A 13712-nucleotide genomic window follows, 5' to 3' on the forward strand; every position below is an offset into this window, starting at 1 on the left:
AATGAGCAAGTAGCCCATATTTAAATAAAAATTAAACTTTCAGAATTGCCTGTTATTCCCATAAACACCGTGCACCAAAACAACCAAAATAACAGTGTAAGCCACCTCTAAAACTTGACATTTTATTGAAATGAGTGCTGTTTGGTGAATTATACGAATGCCGAATTGAAAGGTAGATCATACTCAATCAAAACAAGTCTTGAGCCATACTTTATGGAGTATGTATCTTTGCCAATAAGAAAATACACATACAATTTACAAATGTTTGAATGGAATTTGGCGTACAGGTAACGTTCTCTCCAAACAAGACAGAACGGCGCGTATCGGGGCTAGCTAGCAAGCAAAGCTGTGTCCGAAAATGGAATCCCGGTGACGTTAGGGACTGTTTACCTGCAGCTCGGCCCGCTCGACCTCCCACTGCGCCCTCTCCAGCTCGAAACGGGCCCACTCGTGTTGGAGAAAGTGTAAAATCCCCGGGATGCTGTACTGAGCCCGGGCCGCCTCTCCGCCACCGACGTCGCCGGGCTGTGGAGCTTTATTTCCACCGCCGGGCAAGCCCGAGTTGTTGTTGTTGTTGAAGAAGACACCGGGGCCCGCCTGCTCGTCCATGGCCGGGCCGGGGTGAAGTGGCTTCGGTTCGGTTCGGTACTCTCTTCCGCCTCAATAATATTTCATAAGAAAGGAAATATGGTCCATCTACATTCCTCTGTGCTGAGCAGGAAAACTCATGTCTGAACCAGCTGTCAAGTGATGAGCTCAGTGTCAAGCTCGCCAGAATGAAAACCAAAACGAGATTTCCGGTCAGGGCTTTCAAAATAAAATCCCTTTTGATGTAGTTGTGTTGCAAGCATTTTTCAGTAATACAGTGTACCAAAGTGGAAATAAAGAATATATTAAAAAGGTGACCGTGATATGTAGTAAATGATTGTTGAAGTTGCCAAAATCAACAAACAAAACTCACTTGTTTGGTGCAGGTTTTACACCAAACAACCTGAAGCAGGTCTACTATCTCGTGAAGGTCCATTTTAACCCATAACAGTAGCACAATAATACTGTCGACTAAAGAATAGGGTCTCCAGGACCATAAAGGCAATGCAACCTTTTATTTTGAAGGCAAAATCGTCTAATTTCCGGTATCAATCGGGCTAACACTGGCTAGCTCGACTTAGCTGAGTGATGACATCCGCGCCTAGCTCCCACCCACCGCCGGGGATTCTGTGACAGCATTGGCTGATGAGGTGAATAGCGCAAGGATTAGCCAATTGGAGACGAGTGCTTGTTGCGTTGACGCATTACTACCAAGGAGGTTGATTACTACGGTTTGTGGGATTCAGGTTCAAGTGTCGGGTGCTGTACGTGATAGTATGCAAAAAAGAGCAAGGCACGAACACTGCAGCGTTAGGGGTTCAATTCCCACGGGGGCCAGACATACTAAAACTGTAGGCACTCATGTTACTGTACTTTTACTGTATGTTATGGTATAGTATAGTATAGTATAGTATAGTATAGTATAGTATAGTAGGCCTATTAGTATAGTATACAGTAGTATAGTATAGTATAGGCCTATATTATAGTATAGTATAGTATGGTATAGGCTAGTATGGTATGGTATAGTATAGTATGGTATAGTGTAGTATGGCATAGTACGGTATGGTATAGTATGGTATGGTATAGGCTAGTATAGTATGGTATAGTATATAGTATGGTACGGTATATTATGGTTTTGTATAGGCTAGTATAGTATGGTGTAGTATAGTATAGTATGGTATAGTATGGTATGGTAGTATAGTATAGTATCTTATGTTATGTTATGTTATGGTATGTTATGTTATCTTATGTTATAGTATGGTATGTTATGTTATAGTATGGTATGGTATGGTATGTTATGTTATGTTATGTTATGTTATGTTATGTTATGTTATGTTATAGTATGGTATGGTATTATGTTATGTTATAGTATGTTATGTTATAGTATGGTATGGTATGGTATGGTATTATGTTATGTTATGTTATGTAATGTTATGTTATAGTATGGTATGGTATAGTATGGTATGGTATGGTATGGTATGGTATTATGTTATGTTATGTTATAGTATGATATGGTATGGTATGGTATTATGTTATGTTATGTTATGTTATAGTATGTTATGTTATAGTATGGTATGGTATGTTATGTTATAGTATGTTATGTTATGGTATGGTATGGTATGTTATGTTATAGTATGGTATGTTATGTTATAGTATGTTATGTTATAATATGGTATGGTATGTTATGTTATAGTATGGTATGGTATTATGTTATGTTATGTTATAGTATGTTATGTTATAGTATGGTATGGTATGTTATGTTATAGTATGTTATGTTATAGTATGGTATGGTATGTTATGTTATAGTATGGTATGGTATTATGTTATGTTATGTTATGTTATAGTATGATATGTTATAGTATGGTATGGTATGGTATGTTATGTTATGTTATAGTATGGTATGTTATGTTATGTTATGTTACGTTACATTATGGTACAGTATGTTATAACCGTTTTCAAAACCAGATTCTTGCTTTACATACATAACAATTTCGTAATCAAAGCTCTTAAGACACATCATCATGGTACTTTTAAAGTCACTGGTCTTTACTTCTGTTATCATCCCCTCTGAATATCAGACTGAAGTTGAATTATCACATTTATTTACCAAGTACAATAAGGTCTTTATAAACCAACTTCTGAGTACCACACACACACCATATGTCCATAGAGGAATGTTATAATATCATATGAGATTAAAAAAAAAAAAAAAAAATACTATATAGGCTAGTACAATAAAATCACTATAAACTCTCTATTGACTACCACACACACACACTGTAACTTCTTACAGGAATACTATAGGAATACTATACTGATATTTTGTCAGCGAAGCCCACCTGAAGACCCGCCTCTTCATTAATATTTATGTAAATACCAATTAGACTACAGACTCCTGCAGACCCACCCAGAGTCCCGCAGTCAGTCCTCTGTCCTCCGGCCGTCTCTGTCAGCCTGCCGGCGGGCATCGGACCTGCAGGCGGATCTTTACATTAATTTGGCCCGGATGGTTCTCGGGCCATGTGCTAATCAGCTGATGCGTCACAGCCGCTTCTCTATTTAATTCCTGCAGTCAAACCACATGGTCAGCTTTCCTCTCTCTCCTGCCGGACCCGGACTCTCTTTACAACAGCTTACTGAGTTGTAGTCTTATTTTAATTTCTAGCATGCCTCCATTTGACAAATCCCAGCTCCAGAAGCCCTTCAAACAGAGGAAAAGCTTTGGTAACTATCAGAGAAAATGCAGGTCTAATATAAAAATATGAAGAGTTGAAAAGTCGCTTAGAAATTGAACTTTTTTTTTTTTTTTTTTTTTTTTTACATTTGATCATCATCATCTCTTTCCTCTGCAGCTACAAGGAAACAAGAAGTTGCGGGGATTAGGTCGAAGTTCCCAAACAAAATTCCGGTAAGTTTACATTGGAAATAAACACTTTTTATATTTTGAATGAGTTGTTTGTGTCTCACCTGTGCTCGCCGCTCCTCAGGTTATAATTGAGCGGTATCAGCGGGAGAAGTACCTGCCGCCGCTGGACAAAACCAAGTTCCTGGTGCCGCAGGAGCTGACCATGACTCAGTTTGTCACCATCATCAGGTAAAGTGACACTCAGTCTCTTATAGTGATGACGGCTAATATAGAATATAGATGGAGTCAAACATCCCGAAACTGCCTGATGTCCAGGGCGTCAACTCACTACAGTCCAAACCCTGCATCTAAAGTCGTTTACCGTCCAGAGGCTACTGACCTGGGACCATATTACAGAAAAAACTTGTTTGTCCAAACCTAAATGTCAAAGATAGGAAAAATCTTATTTTGCCGTTACAGAAGCAAGTCCTAAACTCCTGGTTGTATCCTGTCTTATATCTCATGGTGTCCCGTGATGTCCTAGCTCAAATCCACATAGGGAATCCTAACTATTTATTAAAATTCCAGTACAACAATGATCTGAATTGGCAATCATTTGCTTATGCCTGAATTCAAGTTGGAATGCACACAGAAGTTTATGAATTGTGCCGCAGCCATATAACGGTATTACGTTGTATAATGGAATAGTTTGAATTTAAGAGAGGTTCGGTTCTGTCTTAAGTTTTCTTAAGAATTTAGAGATGAGTTCGAGGATTGAGATGGGATTAAAGATGGGATCAAAATCCTAAACTCATTTAGGAAACCTTATTCTGTCATGGCAAAAATCTTAAATATCCTAAACTGAGATAGGATTTGATATTTAGGAGGTTTCTGTAATGATCACCTGCTCACCTACATAGACTGGATTTCTGTGGGCAAGTAGAGCAATGACTTGACTGAAAAGACATTAGTTGGTTAAAGTAAAATTATTAGATGTGTGGACTGACAAGATGTTGTTCATAGAGATGAATTATATCTACAAAACTAAAACTACCATCTTTAAAAGTGCTGAATTCTCCCTGTTTTTTTTACTTTCAGATTTGGCTTCTGACAGATTTATGGCATTTCCTTAATCTTCGGTCATCTTTGTAATGATGACACAGCAGAATTGTCAGTGTTTAGAGAGCAAAAAATCAAGATTGGTGGGTGTGGACTGATGGAAACTGGCTCAGAGTGAATTTAACACTTTGATAGTTCTGGTATAGCAGCCGGTCCAGAGCCACAACAACTCTGAGGTCGATATACTGTCAACTCCTAATATTTGTCACAGGAAAATCAACACTAACACTGTAAAAATTTGCTGCGTAAAACAAGATCAATTTAAAAGTCCCATATTCAGTTTTCATGATTTTATTTCCAAATCTCCTCTCTCAGGATCAGTTCTTCATGATGTTCTGCAGATAAATGTAGTTTAGTTCTGAGTTGAACTGAATGAGTTAAACTGAATGTGAAGACTAAGTCGTCACAATACTGGCTCCTGATTGGCCGACCGCAGCGGCTCCTTTAATTCAAATGAGGTAAAACTGCTGAGTGGACGCTTTGCAGTTCAGATGCTGCAGACTGGACCCTGATTGGGCGGATTTCAGTCATTCTTTAGTGAGGGAGCCAATCGGGAGCGAGTCCAGCTGTGATGCGTTTCCTGGACTTAGGCGGCGCTCAGTTGGGACGTTTGGTGTCTGTGATGAAACACCCAGGCTGTGTTGTTGTGGGCGGGGCTCCAAGTCTTTTTGAAACGGTCTGCTCACATTTCATTGGCTGATGGAAGTTGTTAGCGGATGACGTTTACCTGAAGCTCCGTCAAAAGTTCAACTAGTTAACTTTTTGGCGGACTGGGTTGTGATGTCAACACACAGGTCCCATTGAAATACGTGGGATGTTGTCCCGCGTTTTCACGTGTCAGAATGCTCATGTGAACATGCCTTAGTCTGAAACTGCATTGGGGGGATTTTTGAAACTTTTTTTTTTAAAGATTTTATTATTATTATAACTTATATATATTTTTTGTGGTATTTTTGCCTTATTAGACAGATCAAAGTAGAAATAGACAGGGAAGATGGAGAGAGAGGATGACATGCGACGGTCCTGGGCCGGATTCAAACCGGGACTCGAGTCACAGTTTTAATTGCTTGAGACTTGACTTGTTTTAGTTTTGATTTTGACTTTATTTAGTTTTCTTTAAGATATTAAATTGATACTGGACTCTTGATTTGTTCTGACTTGACTTGCTGTTCTACATTTAGACTTGACTTGAGACTTGTGCCTCAAGACTTGAGACTGACTTGGGACTTGAACAAAGTTGACTTGGTCACACCTCTGTGATGTGGCATGAACCTTATACTGAGCCACCAGGATGTCCCAGTAACTTAAAGACCCCATGAGAAGGCATCTTTACTTCCTTGATCTGAAGCTTTCCTGCTGAAACAGGATGTTGGCGGGACAGAAGACATGATGCGAGGAGAGATCATTCAAAAGTGCAAACAGTGGCGTAACAGTCAGGGAGAGAGGCAGTTTTATTTCATCGGAGGGGCGGGACTGTTCAAGAGTCTGATTTTATTAGTTGGAATTTTTATTTATGCCTCCTGGTACGTGATGATGTCACCATTAAAGATACTGATTTCCTGGAAGTAAAAGGAATGGGAGTTCATTTCATGAGGACTTTAAAATTTAATGAAACAAATTTACCTTTGTCGTCATAAACACAATCTGATCATATGTGTATATAAATCGAGGAAAATTCATGAAACATAGGACCAAAACTTCACATGTTGCATTTATATTTTTGTTCAGTATAATTCTGATAATACGGCACTTTTTTATTTTATATTTTTTCCCATGATTATTTATTGCCATTTCTCATTTGAAAAGATTTAACTTAAACAATACATATACCTAGAGACATAAAAAAAAAAAAAAAGAAGAAAAAAAGTACAGATGGTCGTTATACAACACATATTTAATTTTTTTTAAATGTGAAGTTTTAGGAATGCCTTGCCTCACTCCATCATGAAGTAACACCCAGACATGTGAAGCAGCTGATAGTCTCCAGACTGCAGGAAGCACACGGACCTGGTCTGCTGGATGTGACTCATGACTGCCTGCTGTGTCCCTCAGCCTGTCTGTCAGCCTGCTGTCTGTTTGTCTCCCTCCTGACCAGGAACCGCATGGCTCTGCTGCCGACTCAGGCCTTCTACCTGCTGATCGACAGCAGCGGTCTGGCCAGCATGTCTCTCACCATGGCTCAGGTCTACAAGGACCACAAGGACGAGGACGGCTTCCTCTACATGACCTACGCCTCCCAGGAGATGTTCGGCCGCTGAGGGGAGAGCGGGCGGGGGGGGGGGGCGTCTCGGGTGTGTTGAGTATCGAAGGCTGTCGGCCTCTTTGTTCAGGTGTAAATATCAAAAGATTTTTTTCTGTATATAAGATTTTAATATTTGATGTACATGTCGATTGTTTGAGCGCTTGTAGATTACACGGATCCAATAAATCTTATGTCTAACTATATGAACATGTGGCTGTGATTTTGTAGCTCAGATGTGTAAGTTGAGGTTTTCTTATACTTTGTTATGCTGCGCTCCACAGATTTTTACAAGGAAAAATGCGACCGATCGGCCCTTCAAGTCGGAAACTTGATCCAGATTTGTCAACCCAGAGTTTTCCAAGATCCAGTTATCTGACTCATGTCAACATGCGGCAAACGCTATAAATTAGACCAGTGATGCTCAACCTTTTTCATATCAAGGACCCTTAACTTAGTCCACATTAGAGCCACAGACCCCCACTTGATGAGGTTTTGTCTCTCGGATCCAAGTCTGAGAATATTTTTATTGTTGGATATGATTTTGTCCAGAATCTCATGACTATCTGTATTGTAGAGAGATAACAGAGAAACTATGATCAAAACAGTCATTCTGCTACATTCTGATTGTGGTAACTTGAGTTTAACAATTCACCAATTTGCTGGGGACCCCCTGGAGACCCCTGGTGGTCCCCGGACCCCACGTTGAGAACCACTGAATTAGGGTTGCATGATATACTGATACTAGAAAAGTATCACGATACAATACTATATATTTATTTTGTACCAATACTTTGAATGATGCCGGATTTTTTAATTTGAGCCGATGCACGACCTCCTGTCTTCTTCTCTTCTTGAAGGGTCTAGATGCATTAGATGCATGTTCTGAAGCTGATTATTGATATTCTAGTGTGAACCAATTTTATGTTTGGAAAAACCTGTCAAATAGCTGTATAGCTCAGCAGCAGAACACTTTTATTATTTTTGATTATTTAAGTTTCAACCGTGTCAAAATATTTTCTGTTTTAATAAAAGATTTATAAAGACTTTTAAGTTCCATATTCTGTCCAAAATATTATTCCATTACTTTTCCTGATAAGGTTTTGCTGAGGTATCGTTTCAGAACCGTATCAAGATACTTCAGCTGGTATCAGTATCCAAGTAAAAATGTTGGTATCGTGAAAACCCTTCTGTAAATGATATGCAGAATTACCTTAATATCCTTATGATCTTCAAAATACACTTTTTATCATTACCATTTATCAGCATGGTATGACCTTAAATCATCAAAATGCCTCTTTTGGTAAACGGTTAAACATAAACTGAAAATGTAATGTTGCACTTACAGTTGCTAACGTGCTTTAATAACTAGCTAACGTTGCCAAATATTAATGTAACATCAGCTGTTGCATGTGGAATAATATTGAACCTGGCAGGCGTCTGTGTTTCTGTCTGGTTTTGAGTTGGACTGGTCTGGTTTTGAGTTGGACTGCTGGAACACTGAAGTTGGAATTGCGTCCTGCCAGCTGGGAATTTAGAATTAATTTGGAATACAGCATAAAAACCTTAATTCCTTAATGTGAATTACTTAGGAACTCCAAACTGTACTGAAGAGCAGTGTTTAAATATAAATATTAATTTAACGGGACGCAGCGTTGGTTCTGTCCAGCTGTGATCAGGTTCATTAATATGCGTGGCTCTGCCTCCTCACCTGTCTGAACAGGTGTAGGTGGATGTTGCCGTTTAGCCGCTTTGCATTGTGGGTCAGGATTGGAAACGGTAATGCTGTCACACCAGGAGGCGGCCATCTTTAAGCACCTGGTTCGTCAGATGTGGTGGAAGCTGAAGCTGTTGATCCACTTTTTTAGGCTGATATAAACCTTTATCAAAGCAAATTCATAGTAGCTATACATCACAGTAAGTAGAATCTAAGTTATATGAAGAAGTCGTTTTATAAGGAAGAAAGCATGAATTAATGTTAAATTATTTTTTTGAACACATTGTTTCTTGCTTCTGTTGGTGATTGTTTGCTTTAGTTTACCTTTATTTCCCACAGCATCACTGAGTGCAGACACACAGGGACAGCAGACTTTACATACTGTGTCATTCTACAAATAAAAACTCAGCCTTCATTCAGTTGGTGCATTAAGGTTGTGGAGGTTCTTATAAAATACTGTCTGTATAACTAATCAGACACTTTACGTTTATTTTAAAGCTGTAAATGTGTGGAGTTTGTGTTGCAGCAGATCGGTCAGACAGAAGATCAGATTCAACTTTATTGATCCCTGTGGGGAAACCTGGTCGTTGCAGCAGCAGAGGTAATAGAAAAATAGAATATAAGCACAAAAGTAGAACATAAAACGTAATAACGTAAAAATAATGAAAGAATACAACAACAAAGCAATAAAATGGAATAGAAACATTGCAGATTATATTAACATGCTGCTGACAATTTCAACACATGAAGTAGACTGGGAAACAGATCACTAACATGTTTGGATTCATTTACTGCAGTTATTTGTTACCAGCAGTCATGACTGCTAATTTAATATGGATTGCTAAATCTGAAATGTGCTATATATAAATATAGGTGCGTAAAAAACGGGAATATATATTTTGTGCAATTGCAAATGACACGGGCAAGTAATCAAAAACACAATACAGGAGTCTAAGCAAAGAAGTGCAGAAATGGTTCTTTAAAGAACCTCGGTCTGACAGGTTCTCTGTGGAACCGGTTCTTCTGTGGCATCACTCCCAAGAACCATGTTCGGTTCCAGTCGGCACCTTTTGTTTTCCTGTGTGCAGATGTAAAGCCTGGATGGAGTCTGTAATGTTCCTCTGAGCTGGTTCCTCTGCTCCACCAGATGGCAGCATGGATCCACCAGACTGACCTGCTGGATCTGACTCTCTGGGTTCCTCCAGCGTTTTCAGGACCTTTAAAGGTGCAGTGCACTGATTTCAGCTCAGCCAGGAAAAGTGTGATGTTGATTTCTAACAATGAGCATCATTTTGTTAGATGGAACAAAGCCTGTAGGACTGAGTGAGCAGAACCTTCACTGAGACAAGAGTTCTGTCTTTGGAACAAATATCCAGAGTTCGAACTTCGGCTGCCAGCAACAATGGATGCTCAGAGATTTTGGCTAGTTCGGCAAGTAGCCGGCTGGCTACTGTCACCTGATTAACTATGCATACTGTCGACCAATCAGAGCATTCATTAAAACCTGAGTGCAGGTGACATCATTTACACCAGGAAGTAGATTGTAATTCTAAATCTGTTTGATTCTGTTTTTCAAAGGGCGTCAAATTTCCACAGTGCTGACAGTGATAATAATTTGGGTAACTTTCTCTTCCTTTGTTAAATTATACCATGACATTGAGAAATGCAGTTCTCATTGCACTGGACCTTTAATCTGGATCAGAATTACACAGATTTTCCAATCCCCTTTCTACAACCCAGGATCAGACTGATGTTGACTCTAACTGATGATTCTGATCCAGATACACAAGACCAGGATTACAGAATCCAGACATCAGTCTTTAAATAAACCTCTATCACCTCACCTGTTGGACATATAATGTTATCACATTAGTAAGATAGTATAGTAAGAGAGTAAGTTTTTCCTGTCCCCCCTACTCAAACCCCAACCTGTCTTGTGGCCGCATTGCATTCTGGTCTATCTCCTGCATTCAAGTGGAGTCAGATTTACAGTCTGAATGAGTTTCTGACCAGGAAGAGCCACATGAACAGCTGATTCTGTCGGATGATCCAGTCGGAGAAATCAGGATTGTAGCTGCAGCAGGAATAGGCCGAGTTGTGACATCATCGCTCTTTCCAACATGGCTGAACAGAGCGCAGAGTTGCACGTGAACTCAAGAAATTTAATACGATAAACCTGGAAATGAACCACAAGTATATGGATATTCCTTGATAACTATAGTGCTGCAGCATTCAATTCCCTGTGGTGTTTACATTCAAAATCCCCTGAAACAGCCGAAGATTGCTTGCTAGCTTGGCTATCGCTAGCTCGATTGCCAAGGTAAGAAATGAACCGCCACACATTCACTCGCCTCCATCTTCTGCCTCTCCTCCGGTGGATTTCTCCCTGTATGATTGTTGAACGTCTCTTGGTACAAAATGGCGGCTCTAGAAAGAAGCCCTCGCTCTTTGATTCTGAGGGACTGACACCAAAACCTGACGTTTACCGCTGATGTTTTACATCCTGAAACATTTTCTCATATCAGACTCCACTGTAGCTGCTGGAGATATCTGATATCTCTGCTGATATCTCCAACTATCCTGACTGTGTGCAGAAACCAGAGAGGAAGCTGGACCTTAACAACAAAAAACACTGATATTATCCTTTAAAGGTGAAAATACATATTTAATACGTATATTTCTTTGTTAGATTTGTCATGCGGTTCCTGTAGCATGTTCCTAAATATTTTGCTTTCAAACTGTCTCAGACGGAGCGCATGCTGATCCGTTTCATCCACTGATAGAAAACACTCATCGACTCAGACATCGATTAAGTCCTTCCTTCATTCCTGCAGTGTTGTGTATCATTAGAGAGCGTCATTAGTAGAAGTTAGCCTCGGTAGTTTGGGGCTCTCGGTCGCCGTGGCAGCAGAGAACATTGGATGAGCAACATAATAGTTTCCAGTCCATTAACTGTAATGGAATTAACAGAACGGATGGAGCCGCTTCCTCATCAGGAGGAAACGGAGCGAGGTGTTTGTCTTCTGCAGAGTCACGGCCATCGCTGCTGATCGGGCTTTCTGAGGCCGCATTAAAGCTGCAAATGATGTACATTAAATGTTAGTGGAGAGAGAGAGAGAGAGAGAGAGAGAGGGGGAGAGAGAGAGAGAGAGAGAGAGAGAGAGTGAAGAGATGGAGAGAGAGAGACAGAGAGAGAGAAAGAAAGAAGAAAGAGAGACGGAGAGACAGAGAGAGAGAGAGAGCGCGTGAGAGAGAGAGAGCGAGAGAGAGAAAAGAGATGGAGAGAGACAGAGAGAGAGTGAGAGAGAAGAGATGGAGAGAGAGACAGAGAGAGAGAAAGAAAGAAGAAAGAGAGATGGAGAGACAGAGAGAGAGAGAGAGCGCGAGAGAGAGAGCGAGAGAGAGAGAAGAGATGGAGAGAGAGACAGAGAGAGAGAAAGAAAGAAGAAAGAGAGACAGAGAGAGAGAGACACTTCCATTACAGGCACAACATAACATTTTCTTTTTTATTTATTTAATTTAACAGAATTTTAATCTCTCAATATCTTGAAACTACATATCTGTCTTATTGTGTTTCTCTTTGAATGTTATTGTGTATTGTTTATAAAATGTGTGTAACTCTAGTTGCTAAACAAACATGAATTCCTTCACATAGTTTACTGATACTCACTTTGCAGTGGAGGCAACACAGATCCTCCACACACACACACACACACACACACACACACACACACGCACTTAGACTGATATACAGGGCAGGGATTATTATATAAAGTTGATGTTTATCTTGATGCTTTGGCAACATTGTGAACTTTCATGCCAATAAAATGAATTGAAATGAATTGACAATGAGCTCATGTGGCTCATTCACACATTCATATTGTATATTCATATTCAATATTCACATTCAATATATTAATTATTTTACAGGATTCCTCAGTCCGTGTCATTTTTGTGTATTACTGATGTCAGTATCTCCAAAATGTCAACTTTTGAGCTTGACAACAACGCATTTTTCAGTTTATCATAATGACACAAAATCAGTTTCAGTTTCAGTTTCATCAGTCCAGGTCAGACATTTCTCAATCCATAGCAGGCCATGTAATCCTTTAATTGAATTGAAAACATGAACATCAGCAGTATTGACATTACAGTGTTGTCACCCGACTGGTCAGTGTTGCCTCCAACAGTCAGCTGGTCAGATTCCTGTTGGCCTTCAGTTTGTTTCCAGGCTTGATCAGGATTTTGAGAAACACGTCGCTGTGAAAACCTTGTTACTTCGGTTTTGGTGATTTTCATGTTTTCACTCTAACTGTGGGATTACATGGTTCCTCTATGGGTTGAGAAAATACTGTCATCCGTGGCCTTATAAAACCTTTCAAACCCTGCTGGATAAACTCTAAACTACATGACTGTTTGTCTTCGGCTCCTGAGAAGTTGACATTTTGGGGATAAAAGGTTTTTACCCGACAGCAACAATATTTATCATTAATCAAGACTTCTTTTACAACATTACATTTTATTTCTCCGGTCTTCTTCCAAACAAACTGATACATTAAAAAGTAAGTTACCAAGTTTAAAGAAAACATGAAAAAGTGATTTGATTTTTGATTGTAATGTTTCTTGTCTCCATTGTTGCATGCTGCTCATCTGCCCTTTTTCTATCTGTCATGATGCTGCTGTCTTGGCCGGGTCTCTTCAAAAAGATTCTTTATTTCAATTTGTCAGTCTCTAAACCGGTTAACTAAAGATGAAACACACATGTAGATAGAGAGATGAATAAATGAATTGATGAACTGATTGATCAGGGAAGCAGAGCCTCTGTTTAGCTTGTGCAGCAGCAGGAGAAGAGACTCAAGTCCAATCAGTTTAATGGAATAAAAGTCTCTGCTTGACGTCCAGAGCTGCAGCCCGGCCCGAGCCTGTTGCTCCTCTGCAGCTTCAGGAGCTCGCTGCGTCCGTCTGCCTGCTCTCATTTTGTCTCGCTGGGTTTCAGCGGGGAAATGGCTTTCGTCTTCCTCATCAATTAACAGAGCTGGGAGCCTCAGGAGAGCCGGGGGAGGATTTTTACATTAGGGTTTTTTTTTTCTTTGGTCCAGTTCTCCAAACGCAGTGCAGCTTCCAGAACAAACTATTCAAACTTCCACTGAACCTCCACCATTCATCTGTTCTCCTCGAATTCCCCAAATAACCATCTAACCCAT

The 13712-nt window shown here is 39.9% G+C and overlaps 2 protein-coding genes across 4 annotated transcripts in view; one reads left to right on the forward strand and one right to left on the reverse strand.

Annotated features, from left to right (window-relative positions):
- The window catches only part of strn (striatin, calmodulin binding protein), a 63705-nt gene extending 62984 nt beyond the window's left edge, over positions 1-721 (reverse strand). For all 3 annotated transcript variants that reach the window (XM_071899889.2, XM_071899888.2, XM_071899887.2), the window contains exon 1: positions 391-721. In XM_071899889.2, coding sequence (XP_071755990.1) covers positions 391-609 — 219 coding nt within the window. In that variant the 5' untranslated portion in view covers positions 610-721. The remainder of the gene's footprint in view (positions 1-390) is intronic.
- A 2521-nt stretch (positions 722-3242) lies between these two features.
- The window catches only part of map1lc3c (microtubule-associated protein 1 light chain 3 gamma), a 12923-nt gene continuing 2453 nt past the window's right edge, over positions 3243-13712 (forward strand). The window contains exons 1-4 of the mRNA XM_078290123.1: positions 3243-3312; positions 3441-3496; positions 3576-3682; positions 6648-6809. Coding sequence (XP_078146249.1) covers positions 3255-3312; positions 3441-3496; positions 3576-3682; positions 6648-6809 — 383 coding nt within the window. The 5' untranslated portion in view covers positions 3243-3254. The remainder of the gene's footprint in view (positions 3313-3440; positions 3497-3575; positions 3683-6647; positions 6810-13712) is intronic.

This window comes from Centroberyx gerrardi, chromosome 3, assembly GCF_048128805.1.
Source record: "Centroberyx gerrardi isolate f3 chromosome 3, fCenGer3.hap1.cur.20231027, whole genome shotgun sequence".
In the NCBI taxonomy this organism is placed as follows: Eukaryota; Metazoa; Chordata; class Actinopteri; order Beryciformes; family Berycidae; genus Centroberyx; species Centroberyx gerrardi.